The 20,254-nt window shown below is 55.6% G+C and overlaps 1 protein-coding gene across 1 annotated transcript in view; it reads left to right on the top strand.

Moving 5' to 3' along the window:
• LOC127570687 (IQ motif and ankyrin repeat domain-containing protein 1-like) overlaps positions 1-20,254 on the top strand; it is a 75,923-nt gene that overhangs the window by 55,133 nt on the left and 536 nt on the right. Inside the window, exons 6-14 of the mRNA XM_052016464.1 lie at positions 1,649-1,840; positions 2,705-2,830; positions 3,978-4,117; positions 4,796-4,850; positions 8,390-8,482; positions 9,340-9,448; positions 13,327-13,426; positions 17,542-17,676; positions 19,584-19,712. Of these exons, the coding sequence (XP_051872424.1) occupies positions 1,649-1,840; positions 2,705-2,830; positions 3,978-4,117; positions 4,796-4,850; positions 8,390-8,482; positions 9,340-9,448; positions 13,327-13,426; positions 17,542-17,676; positions 19,584-19,712 (1,079 nt within the window). The remainder of the gene's footprint in view (positions 1-1,648; positions 1,841-2,704; positions 2,831-3,977; positions 4,118-4,795; positions 4,851-8,389; positions 8,483-9,339; positions 9,449-13,326; positions 13,427-17,541; positions 17,677-19,583; positions 19,713-20,254) is intronic.

The following is a 20,254-nucleotide window of genomic DNA, read 5'->3' as shown; positions in this document are numbered from 1 at the left end:
CAGTGAGACCGGGCACAGACGGGCGACTGAATTGCCGAGCACCTTCTCTCCATCTGCCGTGGCTGTCTGGAGCTCCCGGTTGCAGCCACTTTAACTCCCCTCCTCATTCCCACATCGACCTGTCTGTCCTCGGCCTCCTCCACTGCCAGGGTGAGGCCCAACACAAACCAGGGGAACAGCCCCTCATATTCTGCCCGGGGAGTCTACACCCCGACAGCATGAACTCCAGCTGCAGGTAACCCACATCCCTTTCCTGTCCCTTTTCTCTGTCCTCCCAATCTACCCAGTTCCTCCTACTCACACCCACCACCACCCCCTCCTCTAGCCTCCAGCTACTCCATCTGCCCTAGCTACACACCCCTCCCACTGTCCCGTCCCACTGCTCCCACCTCCCTTATTTGGTTCCATGCTCCACCTTCCCTTCCTATCAGGTTGCACCATCTGCCGCCTTCTCCACCCATCACCTCCCAGCCTCTGTCGCTATCGCAATCCTTTCCTCCATCTGCCAATCACCCCTCCTCACCTGGATCCTCCTATCGCTTTCCAGCTCTCGGTCCAACCCTTCTCCTCATCACTGGCCACTTGTCTCTCCAGATGTTGCCTGACCCGCTGTTCTCCAGCAGATCGTTTGTTGCTCCAGTAAATGGGCAACGCGAGGTGGGTCCCAGTGAGATAAATGGGTCTAGATAAATGGGGAATTAGGGGGCATGAGGATCCATCTAATGAATTAGGGAAGGTCCAAGTAAATGAGGTATTGGGGGCATCAGTAAATGGAGAATTGGGGTCCAATGGGGTAAATGTGGGCACCTGTAAAGTGTGCCCATCCCTAAACCCCAAATGTGCACACCTCTGAGTGGAGCAGAGAGGGGTGAGGGGGTTTGGGAGGAGGAGAGAAAGAAAGCACAAGAGCCAGGCCCAGGAGTGGGTCGTTTTGCTCCACTCAATTCATTCAAATGGAGTCTGTCAGATTCAGTCCATCAACTGGCCACACAGGGTGATAGGATGGTAAAGTAGGTGTACGGCATGCTTGCCTTTATTAGTTGAGGCACTGAGTTCAAGAGTCAGGATGTTGCAGCTTTATAAAACCCTAGTTAGGCCGCATCTGAAGTATTGCATTCAATTCTGGTTGTCTCATTACAGGAAGGATGTGGGGGCTTTGGAGAGGGTGCAGAAGAGGTTCACCAGGATGCTGCCTGGATTACAGGACATGTGCTATGAGGAGAGGTTGAACAAACTTGATTGAGCGGCGGAAGCTGAGGGGAGACCTGATTTATAAAATTATGAGGCATAAGTTAGACAAGGTCAAAATGTCTAATACTGGAGGGCACGCTTTTAAGGTGAGAAAGGGTAAGTCCAAAGGAGATGTGGGGCAAGTTTTTATTACACAGAGGGATGGTGGTGGAGGCAGATACGACAGAGGTGTTTAAGAAGCTCTTAGACTGTGCAGAGAATGGAGGGATATGGACCATTTGCAGGCAGAAGGGATTAGCCTAATTAACCATCATTAGCTTAACTAATTCGCCACAACATTGTGGGCCGAAGGGCCTGTACCTGGGACCTGAGGGAGGGAGTGCACAGGATTGTGAGTGGGGCAGGGTTCTGGAGAGCTGGAGAGGAGGAGATTCACGGACTGCCTCCTCCCCCACAGATTTCTGAGCTGGATACGGAGGATGGCGTGGCATTTGACAGGATGGGGCAGGTGTTGAGACGGCGGCACCAGCTGGACATGGTGGACTGCACTGATGCCCATGGGAACACGCCCCTGTCAGAGGCGGCCGGGGGTGGTCATCCCAGCGCCATCAAGTACTTGATCGAGAAGGGAGCTGATCCAAATTCCAAGGTAACGTGTGAGAGGAGGGCTGGGTCATAGGGTCACCTCCCCCTGCACCGTGAATTGGACATCAGGAAGGGGGGTCTTCACCACAGAGATGGAGAGACCGCATCACTCAACACACACCCATCCATCCCGTGTATGTGCTGTTCTCTCTCCATGTCTCCGTGTCCGTGTATGAGCCACTCCTGTCTGTGTGACCCCAGATACGCCATAGCTGTGTCCCTGTGTTCCATGTACTCCGTGTTATCCTTCCCCATGTCCGCATGTAGTCCCCGTGTTATCTCTCCCCGTGTCCCCATGTCTTCTCAAGCACACCTTGTGGTGTTCCCAGTGTGTTCCATTTACTCTCCGTGCTCTGTGTGTGTGTGTCCCAGTGCTTCTCATGGTCTCAGTGGGTCCCACACAATGGACATTCGCCCTCATTTAAAGTCCCCTTTCCTGGTTTTGGGGCAGGATTAACAGGAATAACCAATTGCAAATCCTTTGTGTATGTGTGTGTGAGTGGGTGTGTCTGTGTGTGAGTGGGTGTGTCTGTGTGTGACTGGGTGTGTCTGTGTTTGTGTGTGTGAGTGTGTCTGTGTTTGTGTGAGTGGTTGTGTCTGTGTTTGTGTGTGTGTATGGGTGTGTCTGTGTGTGTGTGGATGTGTCTGTGTGTGGGTGTGTGTGTGTTTGTATGAGTGGTTGTGTGTGAGTCTGTCTGTGTGGGTGTGTCTGTCTGTGTGGGTGTGTCTGTGTGTCTGTATGGGTGTGTCTGTGTGTGTGTGGGTGTGTCTGTGTTTTCGTGTGTGTATGTGTGTGTGTGTGTGTGTTTTCATGTGCACATGTGTTTGCGTGCATGTACACACTGACTGACCCTGCTGTCTGTGCCAGGGTGCGTACGGAAGGACCCCTCTGTACCGTGCAGCATTTGGGGGCCACGTTGCTGCCGTCCAGACCCTGCTACAGAGCGGAGCTGACCCTCAGCTCCATGCTGAGGACGGGATGATGCCGGCAGAGGTGAGGGCAGAATCATGAGCTGCCCGTGGCACGGTGATAGATGTGGTACGGTGAGATCACAGGGGCTCGGGACTGGGGCTCAGTGGGCAGCATCCTGAGGTACTCCACAGGAAGCTAAATGTTGATGCTGACCTGCATTAGGGAACGTTAGGGCGGATGAAGGGCAACCAGGATGGTGAAGAAGGCTTTTGGCATGCTGGCATTCATTAGTCAGGGCATTGAGTATAGAAGTTGGGATGTTATGTTGCAGTTGTACAGGATGCTGGTGAGGCCGCGTTTGGAGTATTGTGTTCAGGTTTGGTCACCCTGCTGTAGGGAAGACATCATTAAGCTGGAAAGAGTGCAGAGGAGAATCACAAGGATATTGCTGGGACAAGGGACTGAGTTATGGAGAGAGGCTGGGTAGGCTGGGACTTTATTCATTTGACCATAGGAGAATGAGGGGTGACCTTATAGAGGTGTATAAAATCATGAGGGGTGAATGCACTCAGTCCTTTTCCCATGGTTGAGGAATCAAGAACTAGAGGACACAGCTTTAAGGTGAGAGGGGAGAGATTAAATAGGAACCTGATGGGCAACTTTTTCACCCAGAGGGTGGTCCGTATATGGAAGGAGCTGCCAGAGGAAGTGGGTGAGGTGGGTACATTAACAACTTTTAAAAGACACTTGGGCAGGTTCATGGATAGGAAAGGTTCAGAGGGATATAGGCAAATGAGACCAGCTTGGATGGGCATCTTGGTCAGCATGGAACAGTTTTGCTGCTGTATGCTTCATGACTCTGTGACCACAAGCTCTGGGTTTAAGGAGCTCCTCAGAGATGGTGGTCTCCATTCATTCCTGGAATGCCCATCAGCTTCCCAGCCTGTGCAGAGACAGGCCGACAACGGTTGCAGAGGGCAGCTTAGGGAGGCCAATGTGTGGTGTCTACCTCTGGACTGTAGCAGAGCCTGGCACACCGGCCCCCTGTACCACGCACCATGGAGGTCACAGATCCAAGGAGATATCCAGTGAGAAGCTGGGATGTGTCTTCACTGACACAGAGGGTAGTGGGAACATGGACAGTGGGAAGGGCGGAGAGGTGGGATGGGGTGGGGGATGCTGGTGGGCTGGTGGGATCGTTCCTGATGTGTCCCGTGGCTCTGGGCAGGTAGCGTCGACTGACTCCACCGTCAGGATCCTGCAGGACTGGGACATCAGCACCACCGTGGTCCTGAGGGAGAAGATGGAGACCGAGGTTCAGCGCAGGAGAGAGGCTGAGAAGCTGCAGAAACAGGAGGAGGCCGACAGGTCAGGGGTCAAAGGGTCAGAGACCCTCACATCACACCCCCTCACCTCTGTCCTCTCACTCACCTCACCTCCCCTCGGTCACTTCCCTCACTCACCACCCTCTCATCACCCTCTTCACACCCTCCTCACTCAGCCCCCCCACCCCTCACTCACCTCACTCCCTCACACACTCCTTACTCACCCTTACTCACCCACCCCCACCTCACAGCCCCTCACCCTCCTCACTCACCCTTCTCACACACCTCACTCACCCCCTCACTCACCTCCGCACTTACTTCCTCACACCTCCGACCCCTCACGCACCATGTATCCTTACCCTTGGGAGTTGAGACTGGGGTGAGGATGGGGAAGAATGGAGGGCTCTAGGGGCTTCTGAACAAACCACGGGATGGGATCTAATGGGATCATTGTACAGGTTCGAATGAGACCAGACTTGTGTCTGGTCCACAGCTGGATCAGTCTGAGGCGCAGACTGTGTCTGGTCCGCACCTGGATCAGTCTGAGGCGCAGACTGTGTCTGGTCCGCACCTGGATCTGTGTGTGAGGAGCGAGTGTGCTGGTGGGAGGCAGGGACTAGAGGCTGGGGAACACTAACTGGGGTGGGTTGGGGTGGGGGTTGTGTGTGGGAGTGTGGGGGGAGGAGCTGCCGTAACCTGACACCTCCCCTCTCTTCTCTAGGATCCAGAACCAGCTTTCGCAAATCATGAAGGAGCTGAGCCAATATCAGCATGAGGTGGGTGTCCCAGAGTATCCGGGCTCCGCCTCAGGGTCCGGGAGTCTGCTGCAGGGTCCACCCCCACCCCTGCAGTCTCCATACTCTCTCCTCCCTCCCTCCCTCCATCCCTCCCTCTCGCTGCCCCTCCCTCCTTCTCACTGTCCCTTTCTGGCCCTCACTCTCACCCCCCTCTTTCCCTCACCTCCCCCCCCTCACTGCCTTCCATCTCACTGCTCGTCCCTCCCTCCCTCTGCCCCTCCCTCCCTGTCATTCCCCCTCAATCCCTCCCCCTCACTCCTCTCTGCCCCTCCTGATCTCACACAGCCGGTGTTACCTCAGCTGAAAATAATGTCCTCATATTTCTCATGGCCTGGGGAGGTCGTTCATCCCATTGAGTCTGTACTATAATCCCATTCACTTTATGCTATATATTTCCATTTTAATGGGTGGTTGATGGTCAGCATTGACTCAGTGGGCTGAAGGGCCTTGTTTCCGTGTTGTGTCTCTCTATGAATCCAAACTGATGCTGATGTTAAAGGGTCAGTGCCAGGAAGGAGAGGCAGCTGGCATTCGGGCACAAAGCAGAGACATGACTGTGCTTCAGAACAGAGGATGTTGGCCACTGGGCTTCCCCGGAACCAGAGCCGGGACAACCGCTCTCCCTGAAACAGTTGCAGGCCCAGCACCGACCCTTGTGGCATCCGCTCACCACTGCCAATCAGAGAAACACCCATTTATCCCAACTCACTGCCTTCTATTGGTTAACCAATCCTATATCCTTGCTAGTACATTACCCCCAATCCAAGCATCCTTATCTTATGGATAAGTGTTTTGTGCAGCACCTTATCAAACACCTTCTGGAAATCCAAGTATACAACATCCACCTGTTCCCCTCTATCCACTGCACTCATTATATCCTCAAAGAGCTCCAGTAAGTTTGTCAAACAGGACCTGCCCTTCCTGAACCCATGCTGTGTCTGCCTGATGGAACCACTTCTATCCAGATGTCTCACTATAGCTTCAAGCATTTTCCTGACTACAGACGTTAAGCTAACTGGCCTATGGTTACCTGCCTTTTGCCTTAATCCTTTTTTAAACAGTGGCGCGACATTCTCTGTCTTCCAATCCACCGGGACCTGCCCAGAGTCCAGAGAATTTTGGTAAATTATCACCAACGTCACTACTATAACTTCCGCCATTTCTTTCAGTACCCTGGGATGCATCCCATCAGGACCAGGGGACTTGTCTACCTTTAGGCCCACTAGCTTGCTCATCAATACCTCTTCAGTGACAGTGATTGTATGGAGGTCCTCCCATCACACCCATAACGTCTCTCTTTGGCATGTTAGACATGTCCTCCACCATGAAGACCAACACAAAATAGTCCTTCAAGGCCTCAGCCATTTCCACATTACCCAGTATTAATTCCCCTTCTCATCTTCCAAGGGACCTACGTTCACTCTAGCGATTCTTTTCCACCTTATATAATTATAAAATCTTTTCCTATCTGTTTTTATATTTTGTGCTAGTTTACTTTCATAATCTACCTTCCCTTTCCTTGTTGCTTGCTTGGTGGTTCTTTGTTGCTTTTTAACGTTTTCTCAATCTTCCAGTTTCCCACTACTTTGTATGCAGGAGCTTTTAGCTTGATGCCTTCTTTTATTTCCTTAGTTATCTAAGGCTGCCTCTCCCCACCCTTACCATTCTTGCTTTTAACTGGAACATGCTTTGTTGAGCACCGTGAAAAATCTCTTTGATAGTCTTTCACTGTTCCTCAACTGTCCCGCCATATAGTCTGTGTTTCCAGTCTACGCTAGCCAACTCCCCCCTCATCCCATTGTAGTCTCCCTTGTTTAGGCATGATACACTGGTTTTAGATCAAACTATTGCACCCTCCATTTGTATGAAAAATTCAGTCATACCATGATCACTCTTTCCAAGAGGATCCCTAACTACAAGATCGTTAATTTTACCTGTTTAATTGCACAGGACCAGATCTAAGATAGCATTTTCCCTTGTAGGTTCACTAACATGCTGTTCAAGAAAGCTACCACAGATGCATTCTCTGAAGTCGTCCTCAAGACTGCTTCGACCAACTTGATTCGCCCAATCTATGTGGAAGTTGAAGTCCCCCATGACAACTGCCATTTCATTCTTACATGCATCAGATATTTCTTGGTTTATTGCCTGTGCCACTGTAATGTTATTATTCGGTGGCCTATAGACAACTCCCACCAGTGATGTTTTCTCTTTACTGTTCCTAATCTCTACCCAGATGGTCTCAACATTCTGCTCCCTCGATCTTATATCGTCTTTCACCGTTGCCCTAATCTCATTCTTAGTTAAGAGAATTCTACCTCCCTCACCTTCCTGCCTATCCTTCCGTATTACCTGATGCCCTTGGATATTTAATTCCCACTCATCTCCACCCTGCAACCACGTTTCTGTAATGGCCACTAAATCACACGCCTATGCACTGATTTGTGCCACAAGTTCACTGACTTTGTTTTGAATACTATGGGCTCTACCACAGTGAGACACTTCCTCAGTACAGCCCCTCCCACAGTGTGATGCTCCCTCAGCACCTCCCCTCCCACAGTATGACCAACACCCACAGTCAGTCCCCGCACCGTCCCTCTGACACCCTCAGTCAGTCCCCGCACCGTCCCACTGACACCCTCAGTCAGTCCCCGCACTGTCCCTCTGACACCCACAGTCAGTCCCTGCACCGACACCCTCAGTCAGTCCCCGCACCGTCCCACCGACACCCTCAGTCAGTCCCCGCACCGTCCCTCCGACACCCTCAGTCAGTCCCCGCACCGTCCCTCCGACACCCTCAGTCAGTCCCCGCACCGTCCCACCGACACCCACAGTCAGTCCCCGCACCGTCCCTCCGACACCCACAGTCAGTCCCCGCACCGTCCCTCCGACACCCACAGTCAGTCCCCGCACCGTCCCACCGACACCCTTAGTCAGTCCCCGCACCGTCCCTCCGACACCCACAGTCAGTCCCTGCACCGACACCCACAGTCAGTCCCTGCACCGTCCCTCTGACACCCACAGTCAGTCCCCGCATCGTCTCACCCGACACCCACAGTCAGTCCCCGCACTGTCTCACCCGACACCCACAGTCAGTCCCCGCACTGTCTCACCCGACACCCACAGTCAGTCCCCGCACCATCTCACCGACACCCACAGTCAGTCCCTGCACCATCCCATCGACACCCACAGACCCAGTCTGTTGTGTTGTCCCGTTTCCAGACCCAAACGTTGATAGACTTCTGGTGCAACTGTCTGATCCCAGGCTGAGGGTCCCAAGAATCCAGTCACATCTGGGACTCACTGTCTCAGCTATGAACTGGGAAAAGTCCTGGATCTTGTTCTGTGGGGCAGGGGAATAGCTGGGTGAGACAGAGAGCCCTTTCACAGGGGCTGAGGTGTTTCTGGGTTAAGTACAAAGTATTGGTACAAGGTGCTGTGTGAGGGGACAGACTGTGTCACTGTGCTCAGACCGCGGTGAACACTGTACACTTTTAACCATGGCCATTCCCCCCCAGCTGCAGAAAGCTTACTGTGAACTCCACAAACGTATCAATGAGCATGACAAGTGTGTGAGCAAAGACATGAGCAACACCAACATCACACTGCAGGTCAGTCACACCTCTAGAGAGGTCTGGTCCCAGCAGAATCCCGTCATGGTTCTACATTTCCCTCCTTCCCTCCCTCTGAGTCTCCCTCCCTCACTCTTTCTCTCTCCCTCTCTCTCTCACTCACTCACTCTGTCCCTCTCTTGTAGCCGGGTTCAATTCCAGCCGCTGTCGGTAAAGAGTTTGTACGTTCTCCCCGTGTCTGCGTGGGTTTCGGTTTCCTCCCACATTCCAGAGACGTATGGGTTAGGAAGTTGTGGGCGTGCTGTGTTGGCGCCGGAAGCGCGGCGACACTTGCGGGCTGCCCCCAGAACACTCTACGCGAAAGATGCATCTCACTGTGTGTTTCCATGTACGTGACTAATAAAGAAATCTTATCTTATCCTCCCTTCTTCTCCCTTTCTGCCTCTATCACTCTCCTTGCTCTCTCTCCGCCCCTCTCCCTCCTCTCCCCCTCACTATCTCTGTCTCTCTGTCTGTCTGTCTCTCTCTTTCTGTTCCCCTCAATGATCTCCTTGACGCTCTCACCCTCGGTCGGTCCCCTGCAGCCCTCACCACTGCCTCGGTGCCTCACGCTTTGTCTGCAGGCGGTGGAGAGGAGGTGGCCCTCCGGGAAGGTGGGTGTGTTCCCCACGTGCCCTGTCCTGGGTGTTGGCTGATGGCCCCTGCAGCATGACCAGCGCCCGGGGTTGTCCGGGGCTGAATGAGGAGCTGACGGAGGGGTGATGTCCCCCCGAGGCTGGGGACGTGGACTGAGGCAGGGTGGGGAGAATGGTGTGCAGTGGGCCGTGCCCGATGGGTAGGAGGGGTGAGTCCACAGCAGTACCTGGAACGGTCTGACACCTGCCTCTGTCTTCCAGGCAGTTCATGATGCCGAGGAGCTGGTGGCAGCAAAAAGGAAGGCAGTGGCCAAGGCAGAAGAGAAACTCTCACTGGCCAAGCTGCAGCTGAGAGAGGAGCTTCAGAAAGGTGAGAACCAGCCGGGCCCTGACAAAGCCCAGAACCAGGAGCCCAACACCAGACCGGACCCTGAATCTGACCAATCCCTGACCCTGACCACCCCTGGGGCCTGCGCTGGGCCCTGACCCAACCCAGGGCCCTGACCCACCCCAAGGCATGCACTGGGCCCTGACCCACCCCAGGGCCTGCACTGGGCCCTGACCCACCCCAGGGCCTGCACTGGGCCCTGACCCACCCCAGGGCCTGCACTGGGCCCTGAACCACCCTCACTGTATTTGGGCTCTTCCTGTAACTCTTCTGGGAGAGAATGGGGCAAACTCGTGGCAATCTCTTTCAGTGACTTTTGTGAGTGTTCGTTTTCTGCAGTGTGCCCATGTTTGCTGATGACGGAAAGCTGGGTTGTGAAGGCTGTGGGGAGGGGAGAGATTAAAATGGAGGAGGTCTTAGATGTCTTGACACCTTAAATATAGAGGTAGGTAACACCCCCCACCTCCCCCCCGGCCTGATGAGATGTATCCCTGGCTGCTCTGGGAGGGAAGGGAGGAGATTGCTGGGGCCCTGACAGAGATTTTCAAATCATCACAGGCCTCAGGTGAGGTTCCAGATGACAGAGCGTGGTACCAGGGATGGTGGGGCTCGACCAGAAACACCAACCATCCCTTTCCCTCCACAGATGAATACTCAACCTGCTGAGTTCCTCCAGTGGTTTGTCTCCTGCAAACCTCCCTGCTCCTCGACGTCAAGTACAGCACTTCATCCTCAGAAATAACCTCCCCAGTATGACCACTCTTGCTGGACATGCCTCACTTTTTTCTACCTCTTGTAGGCCATACCTCACATCTCGCTTTCTCTCATTATTAGTCCTACCAAAGTGCACCACTTTCCACTTCTCAGGATTAAATTTTCCTGAACTGGTCCCAGATTCATGGATTCCCTTATATCCATAAATCAGTCAATCCCGGTTCTGAATGAACTCAGTGATGACAGAGCTTCTGGAGATAGAATTCCAGACGTTCCCCAGCTTCTGGATGCAGACACTTCTCCTCATCTCAGTCCTAATCGGCCGGCTTCTCATTCTGAGACTGTGACCCTGGTCAGGGGAACCATCTTCCCTGCATCCAGGTCAAGCTCTTTCGCAGTCGCAGTCCACACTGTCTCTCCTCGTACGGCAAACCCTCCATCCCTGGGGACAAGAGGCTACAGATGCTGGAATCTGGAGCAAAACTCAAACTGCTGGAGGAACTCGGCGGGTCTGTGGGGAGAGAAGGACAGTTGACGTTTCAGGACCCATTATCCTTCCTGTCCAGTTCAAGCCACCACACTACAGGAAGGATGTGGCAGCAATGGAGACAGTGAAGAAAAGGTTTCACTGGGATGTTGCCTGGAATGGAGGGAAGATGAAGGAAAGACTGGATAGGCTGTGTTTGTTTTCACTGGAACATAGGAGGCTGAGGGGTGACTTTAGAAACATAGAAAAACTACAGCACAATTCAGGCCCTTCGGCCCACAAAGCTGTGCCGAACATGTCCCTACCCTAGAAATTACTAGGCTTACCCATAGCCCTCTATTTCACTCAGCTCCATGTACCTATCTAACAGTCTCTTGAAATACCCTATCGTATCCTCCTCCACCACCGTTTCTGGCAGCCCATTCCACACACTCACCACTCTCTGAGTAAAAAACTTACCCCTGACATCTCCTCTGTATCTACTCCCCAGCACCTTAAACCTGTGTCCTCTTGTGGCCACCAATTCAGCCCTGGGAAAAAGCCTCTATCTACCCTATCAATACCTCTCATCATCTTATACACCTCAATCAGGTCCCCCCTCATCCTCCGTCTCTCCAAGGAGAAAAGGCCGAGTTCCCTCAACCTGCTTTCATAAGGCATGCTCCGCATTCCAGGCAGCATCCTTGTAAATCTCCTCTGCACCCTCTCTGGCTTCCACATCCTTCCTGTAGTGAGGTGACCAGAACTGAGCAGAGTACTCCAAGTGGGGTCTGACCAGGGACCTATATAGCTGCAACAATACCTCACTTTAGAGAGTTTTATGAAATTTTGAGGGTCACAGATAGTTTCCCAGGGCAGGGGAGTCCAGAACAAGAGGCACGGGTTTAAGGTGAGAGGGAAGGAATTTGAAGGAGATCTGAGAGGCAAGTTTTTCACAGAGGGTGGTGAGTATGCGGAATGAGTTGTCAGGGGAGGTGGGAGAGGGTGATACAATTGTGTTTGAGAGGCGTTTGGACAGGCACATGGATGGGAAAAGTATAGCGGGAGATGGGCCTAATGCTGGTAAATGGGATTAGTGTAGACAGGCGTCATGGTCAGTATGGACGAGGTGGGATGAAAGAGCCCATTTCTGTGCTGCATGGTTCTGTGATTCTACGATTCATTTGCTCAAAGAACAACAGATTAGTCAAGCATATGGTTTCCCTGTAATATATCCATGTTGACTCTGCTCAGTCCTATTATCCACTTCAAGGTGTTCTGTTGTTACAGTGTGATTACACACAGGTGCAGAAAGTAATTCAGAGCACTGGCCAGAGTGCACGTTCATTGCCAAGTGTATTGTCATGTGCACAAGTGCGGTGAGGTCCAGGTACAATGAAAATCTTGCTTGCATCAGCATCACAGGCACGTGGGTACAGACCACACACAGGTTATAAATTATACATAAGTTGTACTAGATAGTGAAGAGAGAGAAAAAAAGACAGTGCAAAAACAAGACACAATCAGAGACGGATCCGTGGGAGTGCAAGAGGTGGTCCGTAGCGTTCTGTTGCTCAGGTCGGGTTGGGGTTGTGCAGGTTGGTCTAAGGACCTGGTGGTTGTAAGGAAGTAGCCGTTCCTGAACCTGGTGGTGTGGGGCTTCAGGATCCTGTACCTCCTGCCTGGTGTATAAACACTGAGCCTTGCTACAGCTGCACAGAGAGCTGGAATCCTGCGTGCAGACTTCGTTTCTGTACTTGCCTGGAAGCAGCACAGAGAAGGTTCATTGGGTTGACTTCTGGGATGAAGGGTTGATGTATGAAGAGAGGGTGAGCAGGTTAGGCCAATACTCGTGTTAGGAGGGTGAGAGTGATTCTGAGGGGCGCTGATAGGATGTCTGCTGAGAGGGTGTTACCTCCAGTGAGGGCCATTGGAACCAGGGGCAGTTTCAGAGTCAGGGATTGCTTGTTTCAGACAGAGATGAGGAGGAAGTTCATCCCTCAAGAGTGATGACTTTGGAATCCTCTCCCCCAGGGAGTGTGGAGACAGTCAGTGAGTATTTCAGAGGTGGAGAGTGAGAGTGAGTTAGGGGGTACAGAAGAGAGAATGGGGTGCTGAGGCCAAGATGGGATCAGGCATGGCAGGGCAGGCTCAAGGGGCTGAGTGGCCTGCTCCTGCTCCTGAATCTTCTGATAGTGTGTACACTGAAGCAGAGAGTGGTGGGGTACAGGTGAGAATGAAAGCAGTCTCTTCGTGAACTGGGTGAGGTCAGTGGGACAGAAAGCCTCCGATATACTGTGTGTAGGAAGGAGTGTGCAGCACACTCTAATGCTACTCTCCTTCCCTCTCCCCTCTCTCCCCCTCCTTTATCTCTCGCTTCCACCTCTCCCGATCCCTCCCTCTCCCTCTTCCCCTCCCTCTGCCTCTCTCTACACCTCCATCCCTCTCTCTCCCTCTCCCTCCTCACTCTCTCCCCTCTCTCCCCCTCTTTCTCTCCCCCTCCCCTTCCTATCCCTCTGCCCACACCTCTCTCTCCCTCTCTCCTTCCCTCTCTCCCTATGCTCTCCCTTCTCTTCCTCTCTCCCACTACATACCCCTCTCTATCTTTCACCCTCATCCCCCTTTCTCTCTCTATCTCTCTCTGCCCCCTCTCCCCTTCTCTGCCCCTCTCTCCCCACAGAAGCATCGCTGAGTGACTTGAAGGGGACCCTTTGCCACATCCGGGAGCTGGACGACGTGCTCCTGAAGGATGTGGGTGACAAAATCAAGCAAGATGGCAGGTGCCAGTGGACAGAGGGAGCACAGGGCCGGGGTGGTCACGGTCAGGGAGGGGGCACCGCACTGTGCCCGGGGAGAGCAGACCAGGACGGGGAATGTGCAGGGACTCTAGGATAGAAGTGGACCTTGCTGGGGAGGAGGGTGGGTGGGAGAGGTGGAGAAGGGTGGGGAATGGCGAATGAGTGGGGGAGATGGGAAGGGGGAATTGGGAATTGGTGGGTAGGGGGAGATGGGTGGGTGAGGGGTGAAGAAGATGAGGATGGGTGGGTGAGGGGAGGTGAGGATGAGGGGGAGGGTGGGTGAGGGGTGGTGAGGAGTGGGATGGGTGGCTGAGGGGAGGTGAGGATGAGGGGGATGGGTGGGTGAGGGGAGGTGAGGAGGGGGGTGGGTGGGTGAGGGGTGGTGAGGAGGGGGATGGGTGGGTGAGGGGTGGTGAGGAGGGGGATGGGTGGGTGAGGGGAGGTGAGGATGAGGGGGATGGGTGGGTGAGGGGAGGTGAGGATGAGGGGGATGGGTGGGTGAGGGGTGGTGAGGAGGGGGATGGGTGGGTGAGGGGAGGTGAGGATGAGGGGGATGGGTGGGTGAGGGGAGGTGAGGATGAGGGGGATGGGTGGGTGAGGGGAGGTGAGGATGAGGGGGATGGGTGGGTGAGGGGAGGTGAGGATGTGGGGGATGGGTGGGTGAGGGGTGGTGAGGAGTGGGGTGGGTGGCTGAGGGGTGGTGAGGAGGGGGGATGGGTGGGTGAGGGGAGGTGAGGAGGGGGGATGGGTGGGTGAGGGGTGGTGAGGAGGGGGATGGGTGGGTGAGGGGTGAGGAGGAGGGGGATGGGTGGGTGAGGGGAGGTGAGGATGAGGGGGATGGGTGGGTGGGGGGAGGTGAGGATGAGAGGGATGGGTGGGTGAGGGGTGGTGAGGAGGGGGATGGGTGGGTGAGGGGAGGTGAGGATGAGGGGGATGGGTGGGTGAGGGGAGGTGAGGATGAGGGGGATGGGTGGGTGAGGGGAGGTGAGGATGTGGGGGATGGGTGGGTGAGGGGTGGTGAGGAGTGGGGTGGGTGGCTGAGGGGTGGTGAGGAGGGGGGATGGGTGGGTGAGGGGAGGTGAGGAGGGGGGATGGGTGGGTGAGGGGAGGTGAGGAGGGGGATGGGTGGGTGAGGGGTGAGGAGGAGGGGGATGGGTGGGTGAGGGGAGGTGAGGATGAGGGGGATGGGTGGGTGAGGGGAGGTGAGGATGAGGGGGATGGGTGGATGAGGGGAGGTGAGGAGGAGGGGGATGGGTGGGTGGGGGGAGGTGAGGAGGAGGGGGATGGGTGGGTGAGGGGAGGTGAGGAGGGGGATGGGTGGGTGAGGGGAGGTGAGGAGGAGGGGGATGGGTGGGTGGGGGGAAGTGAGGAGGGGGGGATGGGTGGGTGGGGGGAGGTGAGGAGGGGGGATGGGTGGGTGAGGGGTGGTGAGGAGGGGGATGGGTGGGTGAGGGGAGGTGAGGAGGAGGGGGATGGGTGGGGGGGAGGTGAGGAGGGGGGATGGGTGGATGAGGGGTGGTGAGGAGGGGGGTGGGTGGGTGAGGGGTGAGGAGGAGGGGGATGGGTGGGTGAGGGGAGGTGAGGAGGAGGGGGATGGGTGGGTGAGGGGAGGTGAGGATGAGGGGGATGGGTGGGTGAGGGGTGGTGAGGAGGGGGATGGGTGGGTGAGGGGAGGTGAGGATGAGGGGGATGGGTGGGTGAGGGGAGGTGAGGATGAGGGGGATGGGTGGGTGAGGGGAGGTGAGGAGGGGGGATGGGTGGGTGAGGGGTGGTGAGGAGGGGGATGGGTGGGTGAGGGGAGGTGAGGATGAGGGGGATGGGTGGGTGAGGGGAGGTGAGGATGAGGGGGATGGGTGGGTGAGGGGAGGTGAGGATGAGGGGGATGGGTGGGTGAGGGGAGGTGAGGATGAGGGGGATGGGTGGGTGAGGGGAGGTGAGGATGAGGGGGATGGGTGGGTGAGGGGAGGTGAGGATGTGGGGGATGGGTGGGTGAGGGGAGGTGAGGAGTGGGGTGGGTGGGTGAGGGGTGGTGAGGAGGGGGGATGGGTGGGTGAGGGGAGGTGAGGAGGGGGGATGGGTGGGTGAGGGGTGGTGAGGAGGGGGATGGGTGGGTGAGGGGTGAGGAGGAGGGGGATGGGTGGGTGAGGGGAGGTGAGGATGAGGGGGATGGGTGGGTGGGGGGAGGTGAGGATGAGGGGGATGGGTGGGTGAGGGGAGGTGAGGATGAGGGGGATGGGTGGGTGAGGGGAGGTGAGGATGAGGGGGATGGGTGGGTGAGGGGTGGTGAGGAGTGGGGTGGGTGGCTGAGGGGAGGTGAGGAGGGGGGATGGGTGGGTGAGGGGAGGTGAGGAGGGGGGAAAGGTGGGTGAGGGGTGGTGAGGAGGGCGATGGGTGGGTGAGGGGAGGTGAGGAGGGGGGATGGGTGGATGAGGGGAGGTGAGGAGGAGGGGGATGGGTGGGTGGGGGGAGGTGAGGAGGACGGGGATGGGTGGGTGAGGGGAGGTGAGGAGGGGGATGGGTGGATGAGGGGAGGTGAGGAGGAGGGGGATGGGTGGGTGGGGGGAGGTGAGGAGGAGGGGGATGGGTGGGTGAGGGGAGGTGAGGAGGGGGATGGGTGGGTGAGGGGAGGTGAGGAGGAGGGGGATGGGTGGGTGGGGGGTGGTGAGGAGGAGGGGGATGGGTGGGTGGGGGGAAGTGAGGAGGGGGGGATGGGTGGGTGGGGGGAGGTGAGGAGGGGGGATGGGTGGGTGAGGGGTGGTGAGGAGGGGGATGGGTGGGTGAGGGGTGGTGAGGAGGAGGGGGATGGGTGGGGGGGGAGGTGAGGAGGGGGGATGGGTGGACGAGGGGTGGTGAGGAGGGGGATGGGTGAGCGAGGGGAGGTGAGGAGGAGGGGGATGGGTGGGCGAGGGGAGGTGAGGAGGAGGGGGATGGGTGGGCGAGGGGAGGTGAGGAGGAGGGGGATGGGTCGGCGAGGGGAGGTGAGGAGGGGGGATGGGTGGGTGAGGGTGGTGAGGAGGGGGGTGGTGGTAGGGTGAGGAGGAGGGGGATGGGTGGGTGAGGGGAGGTGAGGAGGAGGGGGATGGGTGGGTGAGGGGAGGTGAGGAGGTGGGGGATGGGTGGGTGGGGGGAGGTGAGGAGGAGGGGGATGGGTGGGCGGGGGGAGGTGAGGAGGAGGGGGATGGGTGGGCGGGGGGAGGTGAGGAGGAGGGGGATGGGTGGTGCGGGGGAGGTGAGGAGGAGGGGGATGGGTGGTGCGGGGGGAGGTGAGGAGGAGGGGGATGGGTGGGTTGGGGGAGGTGAGGAGGAGGGGGATGGGGGCGGAGATGGAGGGGGCAACAACAAATGGGTGGGTGGGGACCTGGTGGGGAGCTGCAGTTTGCAGAGCATGGGTTGAGGAGGGTGATTTACACAGTGAGTGGTGGGTCTGAGCCACACTGAGGGAGCTGGACAGTACTGGACACAGGGCCCGCAGAGCGAGCTCAGGGGCTGTGGTTGCGACAGGAGGAAGATAAGATAAGATTTCTTTATTAGTCACATGTACATCGAAACACATGGTGAAATATATCTTTTGCGTAGTGATTTGGGGGGCAGCCCGCAAGTGTCGCCACGCTTCCGGCACCAACATAGCATGTCCACGACTTCCTAACCCGTACGTCTTTGGAATGTGGGACGAAACCAGAGCACCCAGAAGAAACCCACACAGACAAGGGGAGAACGAACAAACTCCTTACAAACAGCGGCCGGATTTGAACCCGAGTCTCTGGCGCTGTAAAGCATTATTTTAACTACTGTGCTACCGTGCCTAGTGCCTGCCTGAACTGCCGCCTCACAGGGCTGGTTCAGACTCGAGAGGCTGAGTGGCCTCACTCTGTTGCCACAAATATTCTGAGGGCTGTGAGCTCCTACCTTGAGCTGGTGTGGGGGCTGTGGAGACAGGGCAGTCCCCTGGGGACTCCAGGGTTGGCAGGGACTGTGGGCTGTGGAGATGTACAGGGCAGAGACACCTCTGATGTTGGGGTGGGAGCTCCCCTGCAGCCCTGGGAAGGCAGCCGACTCTGCCTCACCCCCACTCCCTCACTCTTCCCAATGTTTTCCAGATGGCCACTCGTCATTGACCCATCTGGCCAAGCCAGCACCTTCCTGCGATACCGTGACACCAATTTCCACGATGCTCTCAATCCTGGCCACATGAAGCCCGAGGTTCTGCGGCTCGGACTGCTCGGAGCTATAAGGTAACCGGCGGATGGGCGCGGACGGGCAGCCGGTAGATCTCTGAGAAACATTCTGTGAAGGTAGTGACAGGTTCAGAGAGTGTTCAAGCATCGTGGTGTGTAGGCTACAGTCAGAGTGCTGCCTGTAACACTCTCCAACACTGACTGTTTCCTTACTGAGAAGCCAGAAACACTCAGCAGATCAGGCAGCATCAGTGGAGAGAGAGACTGTTAACATTTCAGATCCGGGACCCCTTACCCTGACCAGCTGAGTGTTTCCAGCAGTTCCTGTTCTTATGACAGCGACCAGTACTGGGACCCTTGCTGCCTGTTACATGAATTGATAATTTGGATATGAGGGTAAGAGGTGTGATTAGTAGGTTTGCAGATGTGTTGTTGCTGATGTGGGGGGCAGTGTTAGGTTACAGACTGATTCTGATCAATTGGCAATGGGTAGAGCAATGACAGACGGAATTTAATCCTGATGAGTGTGAGTGGTGTACTTTGGCTGGGATATACACAATGAATGGTCAGGACCCAGAGTATGTTGAGGAACAGGGGGACCTCAGTGTAAAAGTCCAAGGATCCCTGAGGTGGCGGCACAGGTAGAAAGTCAAAGTTGAGTTTACTGCCATCTGCGCAAGTCCATGTGTGCACAGGTGCAATGAAAAACTTACTTGCAGCAGCACAGGCACAGAGCATCATATCAGCATTCACAAGAAAAATATAAACATAAATTATGCACAATTTTTACAAGAAAGGCACAATTAACAGAAAAAAAAACAAAGGCCATTTTAGTGCAAAGTGATCAAGGTGGTCACAGTGTTGCTAAATTGCAGTGATTAGGGTTGTGCCGGTTGGTTCAAGAACCGAATGGTTGAAGGGAAGTAGCTGTTCCTGAACCTGGTGGTGTGGGACTTCAGGCTTCTGTACCTCCTGCCCAATGATAGCTGCGAGAAGATGGCACGGCCCGGATGGTGGGGATCTTTGATGATAGGTGTTGCCTGCTTGAGGCAGTGCCTCCTATAGACACTACCGATGGTGGGGAGGGATGTGTCCGTGATGTATTGGGCAATGAGGAAGGCATATGGACACTTCTCTTCATTGGTCAGGGCATAGAATATAAGCAGGGAGGTTGTGGTACAACTTTATAAAAGATTGGTCCGACCACAGTTGGAGCACTGTGTGCAGTTCTGGTCACCACACTGCAGGATGGATGTGGGAGCACTGGGGGCTGCAGAGGAGATTCACCAGGATATAACCTGGGGTGGAGTGTTTCAGTTATGAGAAGAGACGGAGAGGCTGGGCTTGTTTTCCTTGGAGTGGATGTGGCTGAGGGGGAACCTGGTAAGGACACAGATAGGCTGGATATTAGGAAATCTTTCCCCATAGCAGAGGTATCTCAAACCAGACAGCACAGGTTTAGGGTGAATATGAAGAGGTTTAGAGGGGATTTGAGGGGAATTTCGAGGGTAGTTGGAATCTGGAAAGGACTGCCTGAGGGGGTGGTGGAGGCAGAGACACTTAGCACATTTAAAAAGTATGTAGACTTGAATCGCCAAGGCAGAGAAGGCAAAGTGCTGGTAAATGGGACGAGTATGGAGAGGTAATTGATGGCTGGCAGGGACACGTTGGGCCGAAGGGCCTGTTTCTGTGCTGGGTGACCCAATGATTTATGCATTGGTGTAAGGGGGAGTTGGGGGTTATGGGCAACAATAGGTGGGTGGTGCTGAGGCCCAAGGACAGACCTGCCCCTGACCAGTGAACAGTGAAGCCACTCGAGGCCCTGAGTGGTCGCCTCCTGGCACTAGTTCTGATGCTTGGTGGTCTGCTGACCAGAGGGACGAGGTGCACCGACTGCGGAGTGACATCACGCACCGTCTCCAGAGGGACGCCGTATACTGACTTGTGGTGTTCGCTTCTCTGAGGTTTGGGAAGATGCTTGTGATCGACATGATGGAGGTGAACATGTTCCATGTGGTGACCACGGTGTTTGATCAGATCCAGGCTGGGCTCATGGACACATTACTGAATAAAGAGTTACTGCAGAGTGACAGGTGAGTGAGGGGCTTCCGGAGTGAGGGGTGATTGAGGGTATGTCCTGGAGTGAGGGGCTGCCCTGGAGTGAGGGGTGAGTGAAGGGCTGCCGGAGTGAGGGCTGCATTCGGTGTTCACACTGTGGCCTCCTCTACACTGGAGAACCCACCATAGACTGGGTAACACGTCTGCTCAGTCTGGGAGAGTCCCCGAATTTCCTGTGGCCTGGCAATGGCCGAGAGTCACAGAGTGACACAGGCCCTTCGGCCCATCCTGTCCATCCCACCCTGGACTGCTCTGTCTGTGGCCATCCTCACTGGCTTTGGCCCATCTGTGACCCCACAGTATGCGTGAGGTCTACCTGTCTCCTCAGCTCATGGGCAGTGAGGGCTGGGCAGTAAATGCAGTGACACTAACTCTCCCCCCTCCCCCAATACCAACACCCCACCTCTAAAGCGAGGGCAGAGCACCGGCCTCAGCCCTCCAGCTGTGGGCCTGGCTCTGAATCACAAATGTTTCAGCAGCCCTTCCCTGGGTTTACACCGCCTGTCTTCGCTGTCTG

The sequence above is a fragment of the Pristis pectinata genome, chromosome 5 (assembly GCF_009764475.1).
Source record: "Pristis pectinata isolate sPriPec2 chromosome 5, sPriPec2.1.pri, whole genome shotgun sequence".
Classification (NCBI taxonomy): Eukaryota; Metazoa; Chordata; class Chondrichthyes; order Rhinopristiformes; family Pristidae; genus Pristis; species Pristis pectinata.
This window is presented reverse-complemented; position numbering and strand designations above follow the sequence as displayed.